Genomic DNA, 25,160 nt, shown 5'->3' on the forward strand with positions numbered 1-25,160 from the left:
TTAACCAATTTGTCCTGACTGACAGCTATAAAATGCTACGCCAGACAACTGCAGATTGCCCATTCCTTCCAGTTGGCCACAGAATGTTGATCAAAATGGGCCATATCCTGAGCCTTATGTAGCAAGTCTCAAAATATTTCAAAGAATTAAAATCCTTCAGAGTAAGTTCTCAAAATGAAAGGATAGATATGATCAGTAGATGCAGAAAAAGCATTTGATAAAATTCAGCTGTTTCACTGTTTAATTTTTTTTTAAAGGAACAAATTTCTAACAAATTAGGAATAGAAGCTGCTTTCCTTAGTCTGATAAAAGGTATCTAGAAAAAAATAGTAGACAAGACATCAATCTTAATTGTGACATCAAGAGCTTTCTGCCAGAGATGAGGAAAGCAAGAAGACTGCTCTCACTTCTCTTCAATGTTGTATTGAAAGTCCTAGCTAGGGCAGTAAGGCAGAAAAAGAAAAAGTGTAGTGATTGGAAAGAAAGATATAAAGCTGTTTATTTACAGACACAATTATGATATAGAAAATCTAACAAAGATGCAGATATAAACATAAGAAACAAAAATTTTTTAAAGATTTCATTTTTATTAGCATTTTAAAATTCAGGTACATAGGAATGAATCTAATGCAAGATGTATAGAACAGAAGAATATAAAATATCATTGTAAGAAGTTAAAGAAGACCTAAGTAAATGGCATGATGTGCTAATAAGTTCATTGATTGGAAGAGCAGATAATCTGTAAAGTAAGTGTAATTCCAATCAGAATATCAGCAGGGTTTTCTTTATTTTTTTAATGGAAATTGACCAGCTGATTAACATTTATATGGAAACCCACTTTGATAGATAGCCCGGGCAGTCTTGGAAAACAAAGCTGGAGGACTTGTACTACCCAATAGGAAGACTTCACAAGCACTTCATAAAAAAGGATATCCAATGGCTGGTAATAAACAGCTGAAAAAATGCCCAGCGTCATTAATCATCAGGGAAATACAAATTAAAACCACAATGAGGTGATGCTACAGCAGATTAGACACAGAATGCATAATTCAAAAAGCTGATAATGCCTAGTGTTGGGAAAGAAGCAGAATAAAAACACTTAGACATTGCTGATGGGGTTGGAAAATGTTCCAGCCATTTTGGAGAACTATTTGGAAGTATCTGCTGAAGTTGAATCTTCATATATCATATGAGCAAGCAGTTTCACTCTCAGGTATATCTCAACCAAAGTGTGTACGTGCATTCATCAAAAGATATGTATGAGGTTGTTAACAATCTTGGGTTGCTTGAAACCCCAGAAGTTGGCAAGATTAGTCTAATATGTGTCACAATAATGGTTAACCTTTAGGAGGTCACAGGAGGCTTTCTGGGTTATAAGCACTAGGTAACTAGTACTTATGAAAAATGGAAAAAATATGAATTCCATCATATTTTCTACATAGACAATTTTGCCATCTGCAACTAAAGACAGTTTTAATTCTTCCTTTATAATCTAGATGCCTTTTATTCCTTTTTCTTTCCTTATTGTACTGGCTAGAAACTACAGTACAATATTGAATAGAAGCAGATATCCCTGTCTTGTTACTGGTCTTAGGGCAGGGGTCAGTAGAGTTTTACTTAAAGGCCTAACAGTAAATATTTTAGACTCTGTGGGTCATAGGTCTCTGTTGCAACTATTCAACTCTGCCATTGTACCTTGAAATTAACCATAAGTCAACACATAAATAAATAGGCGTGCCTATATTTTAGTCAAAATAGGCAAGAGGGTCATAGTTTGTTGATACCTATCTTAGGGGGAAGGCATTCAGGCTTTTACCATTAAGTGTACCATTAGCTCCAGGTTTTGTTGATGGCCTTAATCAGGTTGAGAAAGCTCCCTTCTATTCCTCGGTTGCTGAGAGGTTTTTTTGTTTGTTTTTTAGTCAGGATTAGATGCCAGATTTTGTCAAATGCCATTTCTGCATCAGTTGAGATGATCATGTGTTTTTTTTCCTTCATTCTGTCCGTATGGTATATTTCATTCATTGATTTTCATGTGTTGAACTATCCTTGAATTCCAAAAATAAATCCCACTTGGTCATGGCGTATGATCCTTTTATATGCTACTGAATTTGGTTTGCTAGTATTTTGTTGAGGATTTTTACATCATTGTTCATAAGGGATATTTCTCTGTAGTTTTGTTTTCTTACAGTGTCTCTGTCTGGCTTTGGTATCAGAGTAGTGTTGGCCCCATAGAATGAGTTAGGAAGTGTTTCCTCCTCTTCAATTTTTGGAAAAGTTTTGAGGAGGATTGGTGTTATTTCTTCTTTAAATGTTTGGTAGAATTCACCCGTGAAGCCATCCATTCCAGGGCTTTTTTTGTTGGGGGGTTTTTGATTACTGATTCAATCTTCTTACTAGTTAAAGGTCTGTTCATATTTCCTATTCCTTCATAATTCAGTCTTAATAGGTTTTGTGTTTCTAGGAGTTTGTCTGTTTCATCTGGGTTATCCAATTTACTGGTGAACAGTTATTCATAGTACTCTCTTATAATCCTTTTTATTTTTGTAGAATCAGTAGTAATGCGCCTACTTTCTCATCTTAGTAATTTGAGTTTTCTCTCCTTTTCTTAGTCTTTCTAGCTAAAGATTTATCAATTTTGTTCATCTTTTCAAAGAACCAGCTTTTGGATTTACTGATTTTTCTGTTTTCTACTCTTTATTTTGTTTATCTCTGTTCTAATCTTTATTATTTCCTTCCTTCTGTTAGCTTTTGGATTTAATTTGTTCTTTTTCTAGTTCCTTAAGATGTAAAGTTAGTTAGTTTGTTGATTTGAGTTCTTTCTTATTTCTGAACATTTAAGAGTTTATAGCTATAAATTTCCCCCCAACACTGCTTTTGCTGTGTCCCATAAGTTTTAGTTTTAGTATGTTGTGTTTTAATTTTCAATTGTCTTTTTTTTTTTTATCTGATCTGGGGGCAGAGTTTCCTTTTTTTTTTTTTTTAACTGAGTCTTTTAATTAATTTATTTATTTAGTTGCACTGGGTCTTAGTTGTGGCGGGCAGGCTCCTTAGTTGCAGCTCACAGGCTCCTTAGTTGTGGCATGCGATCTCTTAGTTGTGCATGCATGTAGGGTCTAGTTCCCTGACCAGGGATCGAACCCAGGCCCCCTGCATTGGGAGCATGGAGTCTTATCCACTGCACCACCAGGGAAGTCCCTCAATTGTCTTTAATTATTTTCTGATTTTCCTTGTGACTTCTTTGATCTTCCAGTTGTTTAAGGTGATTTATTTTTTAAAAAGTAGTAAACCAATCCTGTATTCCTGAGATAGACTCCACTTGGTTATGATGTATTATCCTTTTTCTGTCTTGTTAATTTGTTAAAAATTTGTTTAGAATTTTTGCGTCTATGTTTATGAGGATATTGGTCTGCAGTTTTCTTTATGTCTTTAGCAGGATTTGGTATCAGGGTAATGTTGACCTCACGGAATGAGTTGGTAAGAAGTCTCTCTTCTTTATTTTTCTGGAAAAGTTTATGTACAATTGGTATTATTTCCTACTGAAATATTTGGTAGAATTCCCCAGTGAAGCCACCTGGGTCTGGGGTTTTCTTCGTGGGAAAGTTTTTAACGACAAATCCAATTTCTTTAGTAACTCTAGGGTTATTCAGGTTATCTGTTTCTTCTTGAGTGTGCTTTGGTTGTTTGAGTCTTTCAAGGAATCTGTCCATTTCATCTGAGTTGTTGAATTTATTGCCATAAAGTTGATCATAATATTCACTTATTATCTTTTAAGTATTTGTAGAATCTGAAGTGTTGTCTCTGCTCTGACCCCTGATATTGCAGTTTGTATATTCTCTCTTGTTTCCTGATTAATTTAGCTAAAGGTTTATCAAATTTACCTTCTTGGGCTTCCCTGGTGGCGCAGTGGTTGGGAGTCCGCCTGCCAATGCAGGGGACATGGGTTCATGCCCTGGTCCGGGAGGATCCCGCATGCCGTGGGGCGGCTGGGCCCGTGAGCCGTGGCCGCTGGGCCTGCGCGTCCGGGCCCTGTGCTCCGCAGTGGGAGGGGCCACAGCAGTGAGAGGCCCGCGTACTGCAAAAAAAAAGGACAAAAATTTACCTTCTCAATGAACCAATTTTTTATTTTATTTAGGTATTTATTTTTGGCTGCATTGGGTCTTCGTTGCTGCACACAGGCTTTCTCTAGTTGTGGCGAGCAGGGGCTACTCTTTGTTGCAGTGCGCGGGCTTCTCATTGTGGCGGCTTCTCTTGTTGCAGAGCATGTGCTCTAGGCACGCAGGCTCAGTAGTTGTGGCTCGCAGACTCTAGAGCACAGGCTCAGTAGCTGTGGTGCACAGGCTTAGTTGCTCCGCAGCATGTGGGGTCTTTCCAGACTAGGGCTTGAACCCATGTCCCCTGCTCTGGCAGGCGGATTCTTAACCACTGCACCACCAGAGAAGTCCCTAATTTTATTTATTTTCTGTATTGTTTTTGTTTTTCCGTTTCATTGACCTGTACTCTGGTCTTTTTATTTTCTTTCTTCTGCTTACCTTGGGTTTTATTTGCTCTTCTTTAGTTTCTTAAGGTAGAAGTTGTTGTCTTGATTTGAAGGTTTTTTCTGCTATAGATGCTTATTGCTAGAAATTTCCACCAAAGTACTTACTACTTTAGTGGTATCCCACAAACTTTGATATATGGTATATTCTTTTTCATTCAGTTCAAAATACTTAGTAATTTAATTTCCCTTTTGATTTCTTCTTTGACCCATGGGTTATATAGAAGTATGTTATTTAGTTTCCAAACACTTAAGGATTTTCCAGAGATCTTTCTATTATTGATTTCTGACTTCAATCCATTGTGGTCAGAGAACGTACTCTCTGTAACTTGAATCTCTTTTAAATTTTTCGAGACTCATTTTGTGGCCCAGAACATGGTATATAGTTTTTAAAAATACTCTTCTGCTGTTGTTGGAAAAAATGCTCAGTTAGAGCCTGTTGGTTGAGAGTGTTGTCAACATGTTCTGTACCTTCAGCTACTTTGTGTCCTTGCTCTGTCAGCTGTTGAGTGAGGGGTATTGGAATGTCTTGACTTGAAGTTGTGGATTTTCTGTCTCCTTGCAGTGCTAATAGTATCTGCTTTGTGTATTTTGAAACTGTTATTAGGTACATAAATGTTAAGGATGAGAAATTGACCTCTGTCATTATGAAATGACCTTCTTTATCCCCGATAATGTTCTTTGCTCTGAAGTCTCCTTTGTCTGATACACCCACTCTGGCTTTATCTTGTTTACAAAATATTATTATTTTGATTATTTTGATTACAGTTTAGCATGGTGTATATTTTTCTAGTGTGTTTCTGATAGGTAGCATATAGCTGAGTATTACCATATTGCTATTTTTTAAGTTATTTTCCTAACGATTACTCTAGGGATTACAATGTACATCTTACCAGAGTTTACTTAAGGTTTTTCTGACTTAATTTGGTAAAATATAGCTCCAGTGTAGCCCCATTTCCTCGCTCTTCCTTTGTGCTGTGATTGTCAGTATATGTTAGATTTGTGTTATAAACCCGACAGTACAGTGTTATAATTATTCCTTTATACAATATGCTATTTTTTAAAAAACCTAAAAGAAGAACAGCAATGAGGGCAGCTTCTGGTGAGAGAGCCACAGACTTTCTGTTCTTACCGGAAGTTTTAGTCCCTTTTCATGAATAATGCTTCTTAATTTATTTCCTTTGATTGATTTCCAGAGTCCTGAAATGATTATTTTTGACCAGTTTGTCCAGTTTCATGTTTTTTTTAGGAGAGGATTTGTCGGCCTCTGCTCCATCACAGCTGGAAGTCTCCTAGCGTGCTTCCTTTTGGGATTCTTCTTTATTTCCTGACCCTTTTTCAGTAAGCAGCAACAAATTCTCCCAGAATTGTGTGTCCCTGTGGGTTGAAGAGAGTAGAGTGAGAAAGAATGGCCAGATAAAAATAGCTTGGTCCTTCCCAGCTCCTTTGAAATAGTAGACGGTCTGTAGAAAGTAGGAGAAAGGAAGTTCCCTCCTTGGGCCGTGTGCCGTGTCCACGGGGAGCGTGCTGGTGTCTGCCTATACGGCCCGGGCGCTGGTGCTGCACCCTCCCCAGGCCACTGCTTGGAAGCTGTAAAGGCAGCTTTCACCCCCGGGAGAGATTGGCCCCAGAGACCCAGGTTCCTTTTGATGCTTCTTGGTCACTGCATGCTGGGAGGGGCCGGGGAAGAGAGCAGCTCCTCTACATACAACCCCTCCTCCCCTGGTCTGTCTGAGGGTGCAGGTGGAACATTACTGCTGTGGATACTCCCCTCCCTTTTTAAGGAGGTCTTCAGTCTCTCTCAGGAAGACGCTACAAGTGCCACTTTCCCCATCCTCCCTTCTCTCTCTCCCCTTCCACCTTCCTAGCATCCTCTCTTTGTGATTGGAGTTAGTGCTCAGGTGGGGGAGGGCAGAACGGGAAGGTTAGGAAAGCTAGGGGCTCTGCCAGTGGATAGGGTACAGTTGAACGAATGCGTTCAGGATCCCTGAAGCTCAGAGCAAAGCTTAGAGTTGGTTTGATTTCCTCTGCTGTATCTGGAGTCTCAGGCCACAGGGACGGCTTCCCAGAGTTAAAAATAAAAAAGGTGCAGGCAGTAGATAAGGGTTTTGATCTGAATCAGATCTAGGTTGGAAGTCTAAATTTTTTTGTTTTACATTGTCACTTTGCATGGAAACTAAATTCCCATACAGAAAGATCTTATTGTTTGTAAATATCACTGTGTTCCAGGGGTTTAAAATACTTGAACAAAGGGAAAAAGAATGGCCAGATTTGTGGTCCCACCCGTTCTTTATGTGGACTTGCATACACTCACAGGTTCTTTCCAGTGAAGCGATTAAAGCTGCTAGTCTAATTGTCCTCTGACCTGATGACACGCCGTCTCCGTCCAGAAAGCTTGCAGCAGCTGAGCAAGGTCCCTTGCCCACCAGGCGCCCCTGGGAGCAGAGCGCGCGCGGCTTGGGCTGTGCTCCGCACGGCAGTCACAGTGGAGTGAGAGGACTGCTTCCTGTTTTTAGGGATTCCTCTTAGTGCCAAACATAGCAGCTGGGAAACAAAGTTTTCCCAGAATCACGATGTACTTCTTGTGTTCTGTTTAAACATGATTTGACAGCAACTGTTAACCTCTATTTCCAGAAATGTCAGGGCTATAATTTTTAAATTAATTGCTTAGTAACATTGAGATAAATTAGTTCGATCATTGTTTTAGTGTGAGGTAGGTAACACTACTCAGTCAGGTTTCCCCCTGTGACACCAGTTAGGTTTTCCTACGCAGGTGAGAGGGTGTGCAAATCGCACACGGCGCTGGTTCTTAAACACTGATTCTCATCTTTCTGATTGGGAGCGTCTTTCAGAGCCACATTCGGGGTCCATACATTCAGGAAGATGTTCAGTAGAGCTGACCTTCCAGCTGCCGGGCGGAGCCGTGGTCAGTACACAGAAGCAGCAGCCTCTCAGATATGCCTGCTGTGACCTCACCAACAGGATGGGCTTGTGCAAGTGCAGAGGTGGGAGGGGTCCACGGAGTTTCCACAGTTTCCGTGGAGTCACAGACTCCGTGACTCGGGGTCCTGCTCCTCTGCCCTTCCTTCTTCCCGTGTAACTCCCATGAGGACACAGAGAAGCCTGCTGTGTGTGGTCGACGGTTTGGTCACCAGCGCTCTTAGTTAGCATTAAGATACTTGTCTCAGGAGTGCATTTGCTTAGATAAAGTTTGAAGTGCTTCATCGGAATCAGCATCCAAAATTCCATCCTCAGAAGCTGGAGAAAGTCAGACATGAGACGGCCCCTAGAAATCGTGAAGATGGGGCTTCCATTCCATAGGGAGGAAGCTGCAAGCCAGCGGGGTGCTGGCAGCCTGAGCTCTCGCTGCAGGGTCTCCTGACACCCAGCCCCAGACTCTTCCTACCAAGCTGTCCTGCTTCCCCAGCAGTGCCCCAGACTCCAGTAAGTTTCCAGTAAGTAGGTCTTTTTATTTTATGAATAATGCTAAGAAATAGAAGATAAATCAGGAAAGTAACATTTTCAAGAGCTGCTTAATTATTTTGCTAAAAGCAGAATCATTAAATTGTCTGGGTCACATAATCTTTATGTATCATCTCTGGTAGCATGCATAGTCCTTACTCCCTTACATCGTGAGAAGCCTTTTTTTTCTTCTTGTGCTTCATTGACTTTGGATGGGGTGCCAGCAAAACGATGTGAAGTCCACAGAGGAGTTGAGATTTGACGGGTTAATTTCATTACGTACATGATTCTCTGGGTTTTCACAAATGACTTTAGCCTGAGGTCATTCGGGAAATTTAGGGTACCTCTTCATTTGTAGAAGCAGATTATTTGTGAAGATGCTCCATTGCTGCCTCATGGTACACATATAACTATGGAAAGGGTAATTAACCATTAGATTCTGTAGGGAAGAGGAAAGAGAACCTGGTTTCCTTTCCACTTGGGCTCTTCAGACCCAGGAGAAAGTAGGCTGGTCTGTAATCTCCTGCTATGTAACAGGCACCACGCCAAGAGTGGGTGACTTACAGTAAGCATGGCGTTGACTTGGCTCATACAGGTACGGTGGATAGGGCACACAGTAGGCGCAGTTCACCTCTGCTCCATCGCAGGCTCCCGCCCTCACGCCTCTGGTGGTTGAGACTTTCACTGGGGCTGTGACCGGAAACCTCCATGCAGCCTCTCCCTGTGGCCAGGGCTTCCTCACAGCGTGCTGGCCGCGATCCAAGGGCAAATGTCCCAAGAGAGGGACAGGTAACGGCCCCTCGCCTTTCATGACCTGGGGGCAGAGGCCTGCCTGGCTCCAGGGGAGGGAAGTAGACCCCACCTCCTGATGGGCAGTGAGGCTCTGAAGAGGATGCAGGGGAGAAATACCATCGGGCTGTTTCTCAAGAGTCCAGGCTGCCACAGAGATGGCTTTGTCTTATTTAAGGAAGTAGAGACGCTAATAATGTGACATGAACCTGGCAGAACCTGGTAATGATTTTTAAAAACACTGGCTCACAGGTGAGGGGCAGCCTGGGTGGAGCAGTGACAGTCGGTGAAGAGGTGAAGGATTCCTGCTGTGCAAGCAGAGGTGCCCTGGGGTTCACTGGAGCCCACCCTGGGTGTCCAGCAGACAGCACCTCCCGTAAGTCGCTGGCCTGGGGCAGGTTCTGCCGTGGTTTAACCCTGCACTGCATTCAGTTATAAAACTCCAAAACAGGGCTTCCCTGGTGGCGCAGTCGTTGAGAGTCCGCCTGCCGATGCAGGGGACACGGGTTCGTGCCCCGGTCCGGGAAGATCCCACATGCCACGGAGCGGCTGGGCCCGTGAGCCACGGCCACTGAGCCTGCGCGTCCGGAGCCTGTGCTCCGCAACGGGAGAGGCCACAACAGTGAGAGGCCCGCGTACCACAAAAACAAAAACAAAAACTCCAAAACACCAGGAATAAGAGGAAAAGATTAAAAACTGAGAGAGCCTGTGTAGTACCTAAATCTGAATGTGTTTGTGGCTTTGGGATGCCCTTTTTTTTTAAACAAATGTATTGAGGTAGAATTGACATATGTTATTACTACATATATTTTTCTTCCAGTTTTATTGAGGTAGAATTGACATACAGCACTGTATAGATTTAAGTTGTAGAGCATAATGATTTTTTTTTTTTTCCCCTGCGGTACGCGGGCCTCTCACTGTTGTGGCCTCTCCCGTTGCGGAGCACAGGCTCCGGACGTGCAGGCTTAGCGGCCATGGCTCACAGGCCCAGCCGCTCCGCGGCATGTGGGATCTTCCTGGACCGGGGATCGAACGCATGTCCCCTGCATCGGCAGGCGGACTCAACCACTATGCCACCAGGGAAGCCTGAGCATAATGATTTGACTTACATACATCATGAAACGATGACCACAATAAATTTAGTGAACATCCATCATCTTGTATAGATATAAAAAAGAAAAATATTTTTGTGTTGAGAACTCTTAGGACTCACTCTCTCAACTTTCATGTATAACATACGGCAATGTTAATTCTATTTATCATGTTTATGTTCCGTCCCTAGTATTTATTTATCTTGAAACTGGAAGTTTGTACCCTCCAATTCCCCCTCCCCCACCCTTACCTCTGGTGACCACAAATCTGATCTGCTTTTTTGTGTGTTTGTTTGTTTGTTCATTTTTGAAGTATAGTAGACCCACAGCACTGTGATGCATAACACAGTGGTCTGGAGTTTCTGTACAGTACAAAATGGACACTACTGCTGCACACATTTACATTTTACAACTTGATGAAACACACCTGTGAAACCGTCCCCATGTGAGATGAGCATCTCCACCTCCTTAGAAGCCTCTTCAGGCGCCTTTGCATGCCGGTCGTCCTGCCCCACCCCCGCCACTGTCCCTAGGCAACCACTCATCTGCTGTCCCTGCAGGGTTTGCATTTTTTCTAATTTTGTATAAATGGAATCATAGTGTGTGCAATTTGCGGGGGGGGTCTGGCTTCTCTCACTGAGCATAATTATTTTGAGATTCATTTATATTGTTGTATATATCAATAATTCATTTCCTTTTATTCCTGAAGAGTAGTCCGTTTTATGAATATGTCGTAATTTTTTATCCATTTGGTGCAGGCGTTTGTAGAGGCATCTGAAAGTGGTTGGCTGGGTCATGTGGTCAGTATAGGTTTAACTCTTTAAGAAGCTGCCAGATTGTCTTCCCAAGTGGCTGCACCCCCTCCGCTCCCCCACGGGCACAAGGGCCCTCATTCCTTCCTGTCCTGGCCAGGACTGGGCACGGTCGGCCTCTGTCCTCTCGTAGATGTATGGTTTTGGTTTTGGTTTTGCAGGTGCCTGTGAACTAATGGTGTTGGGTGTCTTTCCATGTGCTTGTTTGTGATACATTCATGTACCTTCTTGGTGAAGTGTCCATCACAAGGTCATTGAATACAAGGAGGGATGTAATGCCATCTAGAGCATGACCTTTGCCCTCAAGGAACTTCCAACATTATTTTTGAAACATACTATTTCCAGGCCTTTTAAAATTACGCCTTTTCCTAGGCATAAGGCCGCCTTTTGTATGACTCAGATTTGTGACCACAAGCGTGCACTACTGTGCCACGAAGGCTCCAGGTGTGAGCGACCTTCAGACTTCTACTGACACCGTATCCCTCCTCATGGCCCTCAACTCTCGCTCTCTGACTGCGTCCTAACATGTTTTATACCAAGAAACCAACTTGTATGCAAAAGAAAACCAGAAAAGTAAGGAGCTGGGAGTTCAGGAGCCCAGCGCTACGCACAGGGCCCCAGCAGGACGGACAAGGGGGAGTCACGCTCCACCACAGGGTCCAGAGAGAAGCGTTTTCCCACTTCCCTCTGCTTGTTGCCCTCAAGGGCAGGTAAGTAAACCCTCGAGCTGGGGCTTTGGAGAGAAGTACAAGAGGGTGGCGCCACAGCTACCTGTGTTCCCTATTTTAGATGTTTTGCCATTTTCCCTCTGCCAGAACGGTACCTGGTAGGTGTAGAAACAAATCCACTGACAGATTTGAAAGCAGCAGTTCCTGCTGGAGGCAGTGAAGTGAGTTCTTCTTGAGGTGAGCGTGCTGTGTCGAGCGGCTCTGTCCCGGGATCATTTCCTCCCCTCACGGCCCCTTCACGCGCGGGCTGCCTGGCCCCTGGGCGTCCTGGTGTCCTGGGTCAGACAGACGCATTCCCTGCGATTTCAGAAACGGGAAGACTTGTCCGTGGTCCTCCCAGGCTAGGCTCTCCTGTCTCAGCGCCTCCGAAGGTGTTCTGAGGGCTGGGAGGGTGGCGGTGCGTCCCCATGAGCACCCTTCCTGCTGGGGTCCCAGCAGGGCTGTGTCCACGCCTTTGCTCTGATGGATCAGTGCTGTGCTGCAGTCTCTGTGTGGTGGTTTCCTTTTCTGCATGAATTATATTTTTCAAGTGTAAGGTGTTTGAACGAGTCTAGGTGCACTCTGTGTCTGTCCTTTATGCTTTATAAAGTGTTGTCTTATTTTCAGCAGCCCTCATGTTTAGAAGCTGAAACTTTTTTTTTAAAGCCCATTGCTACACTGAAGCTTTCAGATCCTCAGGCCTTTTTTCCTGGATTTTCTGTCCCTCCCTTCAGACTGCTCTTAAGCCAGCTCTGGAGCAGCCTCTGCGGAGGGCCTTGCAAGCAGCCCAGGGTTCTGCTCGGTGCTTGGTGGAGAACAGCCGCTCGCGGAGCTGCAGCCTGAGCGGAAAACCGTTGCTTGGTGCTGTTCGGGCCGTAGGCGCTGTGGTCCCACGACAGAGACGGGCCGCTCACGGAGCCGTCAGTTTTCATGTCTGGCCCAGATAGGGGTCCCCAGGGGCTGGGTGTTGACTAGAGGAGAGGGACTCGGACCCAGCGGGGCCTCCCTGGCCTGCGCCCATCTGTGTCACGGAAGGTGGTCAGCACTGCCTCAGGAGGCCGGATGAGGGGTCGAGCGAGACCTGCGAGCTCTAGCCGGCACTTTATTAAATCCTCGTAATTGGGTCTTTTCCCCATTTTGTGTATGAGAAAGTTGAGACTCCTCCAAGTTAAACTGTGTGCCCACAGCCCTGTAGCTTGTAAGGAGTGGCCCCAGGTCCCTGGGACCCTAAACCCACGATGCCTCCTACTCTGCAGAGAGGGAGCCTTCAGCTCGGTAGAAGGCATCAACTGAGACGTAAGCCGGGGGAGAGTGAGCCTTGAGAGCTGCCCCAGGAGCTCCAGCTAGACTGAGGGCCCTTCCTCGGAGAAGGCTTTTGAACAGCGGCTCCCACGAGTCAGAGCTGCTCATGCTGGGCAGCCCTCGAGGCTGCAGCGCCCAGAGTGCACTGCATCCATGTTTCAGAGCCTGAGTACAAGATTGGTGACCTCTGTCCCAAGAATACCCTGAAAGAGGCCGTCCTGGGAAGTTCAGGAGTGCTCCTTCTCCTCCTCAAACACTTCCCTGGGCCGCTGGGGCTGGGACCAGCCACCCTTCTCCCTCTATGCCCACGCCCCCCGGAGCACACACAGGAAAGGTACAGCTGGGAGTACTGTGTCTCCTTCAGTTGAAATTGCATTTTAGTGAGTAATAACCCTGTCAGAGCTAGACGCAGTCTAGAAAAGAGTTAGTTCCTACGCTGCTAATAAAACTGCTCAGACTTGCCCAGTGCTCGTGACTTAACTGACCTCACCAAGGACTCTTGCCGACCATCCCTGCCTGGTGGCCGCTTCCTGAATTTTCAGACAGCAGACCTCATGGGCCCTGTGTGCTCCAACACAAAAAGTTTCCTTTGGGAGGGGTTTATGGGAAATATGGGGACATCAATCCGGTCCCTTAGGGTGACATGAAGTGTCCCCTCAAAATAGGTTCATTTGACTAAAAAGAGTTATTACAGCACATTAAGCCTGTGGTGCATGGTTCTACGTTGGACTCTGTGGAGCTTCAGCATAGTTAGAGCTGCTTCCTGGATGTGTGCTCGCACCCTGAGCACATCAGGCAGCGTCACTGCAGGTCAGTGCGGCCCCTTCCCTCCCAGGACACTGGACAGCCATCCCCAGGATGGGCGGTGGGTCAGGTCCCTTTTGAGTTGGCAGAGTGCTTGGTGTATCCTGGTGGTAAAGGAAGCAGACTGATACCCTGCTTCTACCTTTAACTGTTTGTTTTTAAGAAATTTAAAAATTTTAGAGCAGGGCCAGGGCCATAGTAAATTCCCATAAAATGCACTCGTGAGTCATTGCACGTGAGCCGTAACTTCTTCAGTAAACACTTGTGGGTAAGTTAGTTGCTTTTGAGGCCTACCTGGTGTACAGACTTACTGAGCATAAGCTACTTCTGAACATCAGACAATTTTTTAAATTGTAGTAAAATACACATAAAACTTACCACCTTAGCCATTTTTACGTCTACAGTTGAGTGGCATTAAGTACATTCGCATTGTTGCATGTCCGTCAGCACCTTCTAGTTCCAGAACTTCTCATCTGGAACTGTTTCCTGGCCCCAGCCCCTGACAGCCATACATCTGCTTTCTGTCTCTGGATTTCACTATTTTGGGTGTTTCATATAAATGGAGTCATGTAATTTGTGGGCTTTGTGTCTCACTTTCACTCAGCGTAATGTTTCCAGATTCATCCACTTTGTACCATGTATCGTTCCTTTCCGTGGCTCGAAAACGCCCCATCGTGGGGATGCTCCCCGTTTTGTTTATCCATTTTCCGGTTGGTAGACGTTTGTGTTGCTTTCACCTTTGGACTTCTGTGCTGCTGTGGACACTCGTGTGGGGGATTTGTGTCCACGCCATCTTCAGGTCTTCTTGGTTTGTCCCCAAGGAGTGGCCTCACTGGGGCGCATAGTGATTCTACGTGTAAGTGACCAGGAATCGTCACATTGCTCCACAGCAGCTGCGCTGTCTTACGTTCCCAGCAGCAAGTACAGGGCCTCTGGTTTCTCCACATCCTCACCAGCATCTGTTGTTTCCAGTTTTCCAAGTACTGTGCATCCTGGCGGCCTGAGGTGGTGGCTCAGCCTAGTTCTGATTTGCAATTCCCTGGTGACCAACAGCGTTGAGCATCTTCTCTTGTGCTGCTGGCCATTGTCCGTCGACTTTGGAGAAATGTCTGTTCAGATCCTCTGCCCATTTTCATATTTGGGCCTTTGGGTTGTTTGTCTGTCATTGAGTTGTAGGTTTGTTTGATTTTCATGGAAATTTTCAGATACACACTAAAGCTGTGAGAATAGCAAAAGGACACTCAGTACACCGCCCAGGCCCAGGTGGTCAGCGCACAGTCCTTGCTCTCCCACCCCTGCCTGGTGATTCCGAAGCAGGTCCCAGCCATTTAATGTCGCCACATATTTGGACAGAGGTCAGACTTCCCAGTTGAATCATGGTCAGTTTTACCGTTGATTTGCTTGACTTAAGATCCAAATAAGGTTCACACATTGCATTTGGATAATATGCCTCTTTTAAGTCTGTTTTAATCTTAAAGCTCCCATCCCTCTTTTTGTTTCCTTTCAGTTTGTCTTTGGAAGGAATTGGACTGTGTCCTGTGGAGCGTCTGCATTTTAGGTTTGGTGTTGACAGCCCTGCAGTGCTGTCCCTGATATAAACTGGTAGTAGATTCGATGCTGGATCTGATTCCAGCTCAGATTTCCGGCAGAAGCCCCTCAGGTGGAGTTGTGTCCGTCCGACCAGGTAGAGGGGAGGGAGGCCAGCTCGCTACCGCTGCTGATCGCGGTCGCCCAACAGTGCTGGTCTCGCTCTGTCTGTCCCAGGAATTCCTCTTTTCAGACAGGCTCCTCCATCGGCTGTTTGGTTGCCTTCTGTCGAGTCTGGTCAGGAAGGTTCCGTCCAGTGCTTGATCCTGGCCTGGTTCCCCAGCGCACAGGGTCCTGAGTGAGGTCCAGCTGGCCCGGCCAGGCCTCATGCTGGGATGTCCCGTCCATGTTTCCAGCTGCCTTTGGTCTTCGGGTCGGTGGTCCTGCCTCCTGGCTGCACACTCAGGGCATCTGGGGAACTTTACGGAGAATGGTGCCCAGACCGGCCGGATCAGCCTCTCCGGCGGATGGCTGAGAGGTGTCACCTTGAAAAGGTTTTGCCCGTGATTCTGAGGCCTTTATTGGAACCCCTTCCCCCACAGGGCACAAGATGCAGGCCTGTCTCCGGGGTCGCTGGCCCCCTGGGCTGCCTGCCCTGGCATCTTTCCTTCCTTCCTCCCACTTTACACACGTCCCGACATGGACATTGTGACGAGCGGGCCTCAGACTCCCCAGACCCCTGCCACCTCCCCCCTCCTCTCCTCTCCCCTCCCCTGACCTGGAGCAGAGCCTGGCTCAACTTCAAACAGGAGACAGCATGGAGGCCCCAGGCAGCACCTCAGATGTGCAGCCAGCGTGGGCACCCCAGCACCAGCAGGCTGCTGCGTGTTCCTCCCGGGGCCTCTGGGGCCTCCCGCTAACAGTAGCTCCCGGAGCGCTAAAACCCGCCTCCTGGTGGCTTTTCCCTCTCTTCTAGGCACTGCATCCCCCACCCTCCTCACCCAGATTCCCTAACACCCTCCAAACCCTGTCCCTCGGCCCAGGGCTGAGGCCTCGAGGCCCCGTGGACAGGGGTTTGTCTGTGGCTCTGTTCTGCCTCCCGAAGGCGGGCGGTGTGCTCGGTCATGGTCACGGACACGGGGGGATCCCAGCACGGCGGCTGAGACGGCGGAGGAAGTGGTGCCGTGAGTGTTGCAGAGATTAATCATGGGTTTTGGCCCTTTGCCTTGTGCCCCCGAAAATGGCATTTCCTTAAATAGATCAGAACCTTAACAACTGTGGTATTTGGGGTGCATTTTATGGCCCTTAATTAAACTTCAGACACATTAAAACATTTTAAGATGTTTTATGACCTATTCTTAATCTTTTTTTGTGGCGATTTGTGTAACTTCTTGGCTCTCAGACTCCAGCCCTCAACCCTCGATGCACAGAGGTGGGACTCACCTGCCGCCACAGGTGGGGGCAGGCCGCATCTAAGGGCGCAGGAGCGGGGAGGGCACATGTCCCAGCTCGGGGAGCTGCCCGCCAAGGGCAGCGGGGGCCAGGGGAGTCTGAGCTCTGGTGAGATGAAGAGGGCAGCTGAGGGCCCTGCACACAGGCCACAGCCATCTGCCTACAGATCACCGTCGGCCCTTCCTGGATGGAAGGAAAATGGGGTGAAGCACCTCATTTGAGTCTGTGCTCAAAGCTTTTTTTTAATATAAATTTATTTATTTATTTATTTATTTGGCTGCGTTGGGTCTTTGTTGCTGTGCGCGGGCTTTCTCTAGTTGCGGCGAGAGGGGGCTACTCTTTGTTGCAGTGAGCAGGCTTCTCATTGTGGTGGCTTCTCTTTATTGCGGAGCACAGATCCTAGGCACGTGGGCTCAGTAGTTGTGGCTCGTGGGCTCTAGAGCACAGGCTCAGTAGTTGTAGTGCACAGGCTTAGTTGCTCCACGGCATGTGGGATCTTTATGGACCAGGGCTCGAACCCGTGTCCCCTATGTTGGGAGGTGGATTCTTAACCACTGCGCCACCAGGGGAGCCCCTCAAGGCTTTTTTGAACTCCCGTAACCCTCTTGTTTTTGTCCAAACTTAGACTTATCTTGTGCAGTAGGAGAGCCTGAAGGCACCTGAAAGCTAAATGCGAAATCTGAATTCATTAATTAGCAACTTGTATTATAATTACTGTGTCTCTATTTTAAAAGAAAACTGTTTCATTCTTAGCTTGGCATTGCCTGTGAATAGTGCGAAGAAAATCCTCCCGTTAGTGTGCATGTTCCCGTCAAAAAGCACCAGTTTTGGCTCTATGAGTATTATTTTTTGTAAAGGGGTCAGCTGGCCACCTGCAGAGCTGCGGTGTCAGGGCCCGTAGGGCGGAAGGTCCTTGACCCTGCAGCTGCTTCAGAGAGAAACGCACTGGAAGACGGGTCTCATAGTCAAGGGCCTTCCTCTTCACTGGAAGTACCACCTTCTGAAAACAGAGATTCCGTCTCTAGGCAGCTCTGTGAAGGACGTGCGTGAGGACGTCTGCCTGTGAGAGCTGCGAGGCTGCACAGATGTGCCCCGTGCTGTGGCTCGTGGCACCCCTCCTCTGCGACCTGCTCACTGGGACCAGTGGCACCCTGAGTGCTGCCTTGTTCAGCGGGCTTTCTGGCAGCACTGATGCTGTTGACCCCTCCCAGTTCTGACGCTTCTTCCTTTGGCTTCTGGTTTGTCCCGCCTGTCGGGCCTTCCCCTGTGTCCCATTGAAGGCGGTTCTCCTCTGCCTGGCGCTTATACTGAGGGGCTTGGTCTGAGGCCTCCCTCCTGCGCACTGTCCGCTCCGGCCACCCCCGGCGCCCCCCCTACACTGCGTCCCCAGCTGCAGACCCTTGTGTCAGCACCAGGCACCTCCCTGGGTGCCACAGACGTAATTGTCGGGAGTACCTCCCCCCAGTGAGCCGTGCGTCACTGGAGGACCCTGCTGTCCAGTTCTGCCGGCACAGACTGCGGGCTCTCTCCTTCCTCACAGCCAGTCAGTCCCCAAGTCCAGTTTGCTTTTCTCCGGAGCCTCTGTAGCCCTCACTTCCCCTCCCTATTCGCCACCCTGTTGTCCCCTGCTCCCAGCTCAGCCCCAGACGACTCATACCCAGGCCCCTGCCTGCAGGCCTGAGGGTGTCTCGCTGGGGGTCAGCACTCTGGCTCCCTCCAAGGCCAAGGTCTCCTGCACCACCCTGGAGGGCTGCGGCTCTGGTGTCCTCACAGGCCTGCAGAGACGGTCCATGCATGTCCCTGTGGCATTTGAGTTGCTTTGCGATGAGCGGTCATAGCGTCGCCATCCCTCCGGCCTTGGGTGTTGAATGATTTTATGAGAGCTTGTTATCTGCGCTCTTCTTCAGGAAACCGGGTGGGGTGGGGCCCGGGTCCCCTGCCCACTGCTCACCTCGGGGGCCTGGAGCTCCCTGTGGTCCCTGTTTGGGCACAGCCGGTAGTGGGAGGGGGTGGCTCCCGTGGGAACGGCCGTTCCTCTGGCAATTTCATACAGTGTTTGTACCTTTCCGCGCATTTCTTTCTTTCTATGGATCCTGTCCTTTTATTAATACGCTGTGACAGCCGTGGGGCCCAGAGCACAGACAGGAGGCTGGGAACGTCCCACCTTCCCTGTGCTTTTCAGCTTTGGAGACAGCCTTGCTGTCTCCATGCTTTTCTGTGTTCTGTCTGTGTTATTTCATAGTATCAATAGTTTGATTTTTCAGCCCCGAACATGAAAAACACTGAAGTAGATGGTGAGATGGGAGCAGAGGGTGCAGGCCTCCCCACCTCCCCGCCCACCCCTGTGTCAGGGCCTGTCTGCTTCCCCAGCGTCTTTGGATGGGCCGGGGCCACACTGGCTGGGCCCCCTCCATCTCGCAGGGAGCAGGGCAGTGGTCTGGGTTTCAGCTGTTTTGATTTGGAAATTGGTCGTCGTTGCCCTGGGGCCCCAGGCCCGCTGTCTCCTCGGGGTGCCTCATTCACGAGGTGCTGCTCTGACTGCGGGGTCCAGGCTGGGGGTCTGGTCTGTTTGGAGGAAGCTGGATGGCCGGGTTCCCACAGCTGGGAGCTGGGGCACAGCTGCTTTCTCTGGTGCTGGGGCCTTTGCCTCAGGCCGGTGAGGCCAGGCACGTAGGCTCCGCCACATCAGGCCTAGCGGCAGGAAGTAGAGATTTGTTTTCCTCCGGGCGTGCATGTGACCCACGGGCAGGGGTCGGCGCCTCTGGCTGCTGTAAGCTACATTCAGCCCCGTGCAGAGCTGGGACACGTTGTGAAGAAGCTCATTCCCTGCTGCCCATGCGATGGCGACCAGTGTCCTGGCTCTTTTGTCAGGGCGTTTGGCCCTGACGACTGGGAGGAATAATCCCACAGGAATCATCTGTGACCTGAGCCTCATGGAAAAACGCTTCTGGGGTTTATGAGAATTAAAGTGAGACACGGCCCGGAGGATGCTGGGGACCAGGGTTCCCAGCCCTGTCCTCCCACCCACCAGCCCCACACCTTGGACAGGTGACTTCCTTCCCTGGTCCTAGTCCCAGGTGGGGCTGAAGCGCCCCTGCTGGCTGCTTCCTGAGATCCCGATGACATCAAAGGGACAGGTTGGCCATGGCCATAACTGTGGTGGTTGCCGGAGCAGAGGCCTGTGAGGGCAGCCAGCCTGTCGGGGCAGTGTCTTCACGGTCACAAGTGTGGGGACCAGTGAGGCAGGGGCTGCCCAGGCCTCATCTTAGGGGGGTGGTGATGTCACTGAGTGGCTGGCACTGCCCTTCGATGGCCGCGTCAGATGGCCCACGGCCACCACACCTTACCGCCGCCTTTCCCTGGGGCTGTCAGCAGATTTGCGCCCCTTTGCACCTTAACCTGATCACTTTCCTCACCACAGTTTATGGACAAGTCCTCCAGGCCGGATTGGCGGCCACTGAGGGAGTGACCTCTGGGATCACTGCCCCCGGAGCTGCTGCCCTTCAGAGGGTCATGGTTGAGCAGTCCCCAGAGGGCAGCGTCCTGGGTGCCTGCAGTCAGGGCTAGACGCTTCCTTTTGGTGACAGAGTTTGTGTCCACACTACCTGCTGCTTTTGTCAGGAGAGCCCCACCCTCCCCACCCGCCCTTTGCCCCCGGGCCCAACGGTTTGTAAGGGGGTCGGGCCGGCAGACTTCCTAGAACACTCCCTACGGAGGTGAGGAGCGTTGCTGTTCTCTGGCCGCTGCTCCCGGGGAGTGAGGACTGCCGCCTCGAGCACGGTCACCCAGGAAGTGGACTCGTGCATTTGAAGGCTGCATGAAACAGTAGTAAGACATGAAGCAGGAGGTGCTGGGGGTTGGGGTGCTCTCTTTTTCAGTTTGTGGCATTTTCATAAAGCGTGTGAATTTCCAAATTTCATTGTGGAGTTTCAGCTTCAAAAGAGTTCTTGCAAATAAAGGTAAAGGCTACTTTCTAGCTGAATTGCTTTATCATATAATAAAATACTCTGAATGACGTGTTTCTTCTGTAGTTGTGAACAATTTAATTTGAATATGGACTAGGTGCCCCTTCAAAGAGTCGAGGTGGTTCTCGGAGATGCACTGTGGGAGCCCCACGCACCCCCCCACCCCCCACCCCCCGGTCACTGGCGCCGAGTGCAGGCTGGCGGCTGGTCCTCAGAGTGCAGGGGTTGTGATGTCCTGTAAATGATGGGGAGGAGGCTGGACCACAGCTCTTCCTAACACAGCGCTGCTGCTCCCCGGTGCCCCAGAGGCGGAGCCCCTGGCCCCCAGGGCTGTGTCCTCTCAGGCCAGGGTTTGGGTGGCTCAAATTTCTGCTGCTGTGGTTGCAGCGATCTGGTGTGCAGGGTGGGGGCCGGTCACGGACACCAGCTGGTCCTGGGCTCGGCCCCCAGCCCCCCATCCTGCCGTGCTTCCTGCAGAGGCTCAGCCTGCTGGGCCTGGGGGCCTCCGCCCCCCTCGGCCATCTCCTGAGAAGCCCGCAGTGTGTGTTGCTCACATGTTTTCTTTCTTTTCCTGCAGAATATCGACATCACCAACTTTAGCAGCAGCTGGAACGACGGGCTGGCCTTCTGTGCTCTCCTGCACACGTACCTGCCCGCCCACATTCCCTACCAGGAGCTCAACAGTCAGGATAAGGTGAGGCCATGGAGGGCAGGCGGTGAGGAGGGGAGAGAGCCCTCCATGGCGGTGCGGGGGGCAAGCTGCTGGCTCCTCGCACACCCCGGTGGCCTCTCTGGGAACGACATTGAGGGTCAGGGCTTCTTGAGGAGAGTGGTCTGGGCAGCGCCACCCACGCCAGGCCACCTTCCCCACGTCCAGCCACGACCGGCTCACGGTGCAGCCCTGCCCAGACGGGCACTGGGAGAGGACCCAGGCCCAAGCCCTCTGGTGTGCACTCCCATTGGCCCCTCCTGCCCTTCAGATGACCTTTGAAAACCCCCACGGGGAGGAAACAATTTCACAGGTGTTGCTTATTAGCTTTGGGGGTGCTGGGCAGCTCAGAGCTGATGTGTGAAAAGTGACCCTCCTGTGCGGAGAGGAAAGAACAAGTGTGTGGGTGTCACTCCGCAGCTTGTCACCAGAGGGGCGGGGCGGCGGGCATGGTTGTGGACCGGGCTGTCAGGCTGCCCTCCCCGGCCCCGCTCATGCACCTGTCACACGGTTTCTTTTCCAGCGGAGGAATTTCACCCTGGCCTTCCAGGCTGCCGAGAGTGTCGGCATCAAGTCCACACTGGTGAGCCCCCGTCCCCTGAGGAGAGACCCCTGGGAGGCCTGGTGACCAGGAGGCTTCTGGGTGGGGACTGGGGCCCCGGCGGGCCCTGCACCAGCCGCAAGGACATCCTGCGGGTGGGGTGCAGATGGTCCCCTGCCCGGCGCTCTTTATGCCTTCCGTCAAGTGTCCCAAGGAAGCGCCCTTAGTGGGGGGTGGTCACGTTTCGCTGTCAAAAGCACATTCCAGCAGATCTGCCTCGGGTGTCAAAGTAGAGGCAGGGGAGGGCAGGGCAAGGCCCCAGAGCGCTTCTCAAGGGCGCGGAAGGGAGGCGGAGGAGCCCTGGGGTCAGGGCTGTGCTCTGGACTACAGTAGCTCAGGACAGACGTGTTTCCGTGGGGGCTCCTGCCTCGTCACCAAGTCTGACTTCCAGGGAGAAAATACCTCGTCCAAATGCAAAGCCAGAGACTTCCACACCCAGAGATGCTGATGAAATTAACGTGACGGGGGTGTTGCACAGCTCGGGGGTCCACAGAGTGAAGGACCCCACAGGGCCAGGTCAGGAACCCCCAGTGCCACCTCCCACCCCGAGGGTACCCATCACCCTGCCTTGTGACAGCTGATAGCTTTGAAGACATATTTGCACTCATCTTTACCCTGCAGGAGTGTTTGTGTAGAGTTCCATAAATATGTCTTCTGAGTTCACAGAAATACGTGTTTCTGAGTGGCTTCTATTCAATCATATATAGAGAGAGAGAGAAATTACAGTTGAAATATTTCTCATTACCTGGATGTTTTACACCATGTGTAAATGCTGATATATAAGCAGGCAGTTCCCCAGCCTAAAAACTTTCCATTGAGATTCTTACACTGAACATACATGTGTTCTTTCTCCCCATCCCATTGACTCTGGTCCTCATTTGTGTCTCGCACCCATGGGACCCCTGGGAGCAGTGCCCTGCAAGGAGAGCGGGTCTTTCTTGGGGGCCTCCCGGGCACGTCGCAGAGCCCAGGGTCCCCCGCCCACTTCCCAGCAGCGTCAGCTGATGTCTCCCCAGCCACGGGGGCCACGCAGGACACACAGAACTGTGGCTTCCAGGGCTTCAGGGGGTCGCCCACCGTGGGGCAGGCAGTGCCTGGTGGGAAGGACACTCAGAGGTGATGCCGGAGGGGTTAGCGAGGAGAGGCAGGTGGGGAGGAGGGCCCAACTCCCCCTCCCCCAGAGGAGACCAGCCCCTTCCAGCCTTGAAGGGCAGCCCTGGGCAGGGCGAGAGGCTTGGACATTGCCTACGCCCAGGGCGAGGAGTTTCCTGGGTACTTGGCTGCTGACCCGTGCAGTGAGACTCGGACAAAAGTCCCATGAGGGAGGCCCCCACCCCCAGAGCCCTTGGTGCTGTGGCTGGGAGGCAACCCGGGCTCTGACTAGCCTCTTCTTCTCTGTCAGGACATTAACGAGATGGTCGGGACCGAGCGGCCGGACTGGCAGAACGTGATGCTCTATGTGACGGCCATCTACAAGTACTTTGAGACCTGAGCACCTGAGGCCCCACGGTCACCCCGAACGCAGCTCCCTACACTCTGCCCCGGCCGCCCCGCAGCGTGTGAGCCCCGCCCCCGGCGAGCAGGGGACTCGGCCTGTGTGGCCCGCACTCGGGCCAGGCTCTTCCACCTGGCCTCCGCGGCCAGGGCCCCGCGCACACGCTGACTTGCTGGAGAGATTGGGGAACCATTAGCACTGGGGTGGGAGGAAAGGCTCACTCACGGTCCAAGCTAGGGAAGGGGATTCGTGCGCGGGCAGCTCCCTAGGTTGTGAAAGCTTCCTGCAGCACCTCAACTGCTCGCCCCTGAGAACCGGGGCGGGGTGGGGGGAGTGGGTACCTTATAGGCCCCTGTTCCCCTCCTGTGTGACAGGGCATCCTCGCCAGCGATACGGACTGTGCCCCCCGCCCTCAAGCTCTGCCAATCTCCAGCTCCAGGGGCTCGGAAACCCAGCACCAACCTCAGGGTTCCAGACAAAGGAATCTTTCCTAAGGAGTTCTCTTTTTTTCTTATGAGCAATACTGGGGGGAAATGGCTTTTGTTTTCTTAGTACCAAAGTTAAATTGTTTTGGTAAGTGTAGCGATAAAACACAAAATCTGGACATAAGGTGATGAAAGCCAGAACCAACGTCGCAAGAAACAGGAGGAAAAGCTGAACAAGTCAAGGGGCCCAGATGGTGCGATTTCAGTCCCTGAGTCGCTCGGAAGTGACCCTCCTGGCTGGGGTGGAAGAAAGTGCCTTAGCTCTGCAGGCGAGGCTGCCGCCGCCATCCAGATGACAACCCTCAGCAGCCCTTCTTGGGAACGGGGAGCCGCTGTTGGTTCAAACAGTTTCGAGACCTGCACTTCCAGAACACAAATAAGCAGGACGAAGAGCAGCCATTGCCCCACAGGATGCAAGGCGGGGGCTTGGGGAGGCCGCCCAGCCAGCCTGGGGGCTGCGGCTCCATGCATGAGCAGGAGGTTCAAGACCAGGGGTCGGACGAGTCAACAGCCCAGGGCAGAGGGCGGCTGTGAGACGGGCTGTACATGCAGCCCGCTGGCCCAGGTCACCGGCTGCCACCCCCGGGGAGGCTCCTGGTGAAATGCCTGTTTTCAGCTGCAGAGCAGTGCCCAGCCCAGAGCACACAGGAGACCCCTCCTCCCTGACAGGCTCTGTCCTCGCTCGCATCTGCTGCCCTGCTGGGCACCTGTGCTGTCAGCTGAGTGACTGTCAGGGGAGAGTTGTTGCTTTTCAGTGTCTCTCCACTTGGTTTTTCTCTCATCTGCTCTTATGGTGGCCTGTGTGCCTGATCTGCGGCCACATTTTTGCCTATTTATTATGTGAGGCGGTTGTTTTGGCCAGTGGAGACTTTCCTGGGTCTGCAGTTCACACCGCTGTCCCTGGCGGCTCCTGCTGCAGGGCCTGTGGTGGTGGGGGGTCGCCGGTGTCCTCTGGAGGAGTGTGGCCACTGCTGATGGGCTGGTGTTGCCCGGCCTCAGCCCCCGGGGTTGGTGACGGGGCAGAGGGGGCTGCAGGGAGGGCTTCCTGGGTGCCCAGCCGCCTCTCTGACAACAGGCTGTGTGGCCAAGCCGCTCACGATTTCCACATGGATCCACAGCTGAGAAGGTTCCAGAAGCAAGACATTTTGCTTTTCCTGGTAGGATCCCTGTACTGTTGGCTTTAAGGGGTGACCCTGGGCGGTCCTGTGTTCCTAGAAGCGGTGCTGTGAGGTGCTTTGGGCCCAGTGGCAGTTGCTGCGAAGTCTCCAGGAAGACATCCTGCCTCCTCCCTTTAAGCACAAGCTTTACTGCAAAAGGACCAGTGTTGGTTTTCTCTCGACAACAAGCTTCTGCTGACTGATGATACTGTTAAGGTTTTGTTCTATTAAATGTTCTTGAATGTATTAAAATTGTCGTGACACA

General features: G+C 50.5%; 1 protein-coding gene across 6 annotated transcripts in view; it reads left to right on the forward strand.

The window, feature by feature from the left end:
* SPECC1L (sperm antigen with calponin homology and coiled-coil domains 1 like) overlaps positions 1-25,160 on the forward strand; it is a 122,684-nt gene extending 97,524 nt beyond the window's left edge. For all 6 annotated transcript variants that reach the window (XM_022551428.2, XM_030764314.2, XM_089894792.1 and 3 more), the window contains 3 exons: positions 21,026-21,142; positions 21,681-21,740; positions 23,161-25,160. In XM_022551428.2, coding sequence (XP_022407136.2) covers positions 21,026-21,142; positions 21,681-21,740; positions 23,161-23,250 — 267 coding nt within the window. In that variant the 3' untranslated portion in view covers positions 23,251-25,160. The remainder of the gene's footprint in view (positions 1-21,025; positions 21,143-21,680; positions 21,741-23,160) is intronic.

The sequence above is a fragment of the Delphinapterus leucas genome, chromosome 14, assembly GCF_059928025.1.
Source record: "Delphinapterus leucas isolate spDelLeu-1000000601 "Yukka" chromosome 14, BTC_Dleu_Yukka2, whole genome shotgun sequence".
Lineage (NCBI taxonomy): Eukaryota > Metazoa > Chordata > Mammalia > Artiodactyla > Monodontidae > Delphinapterus > Delphinapterus leucas.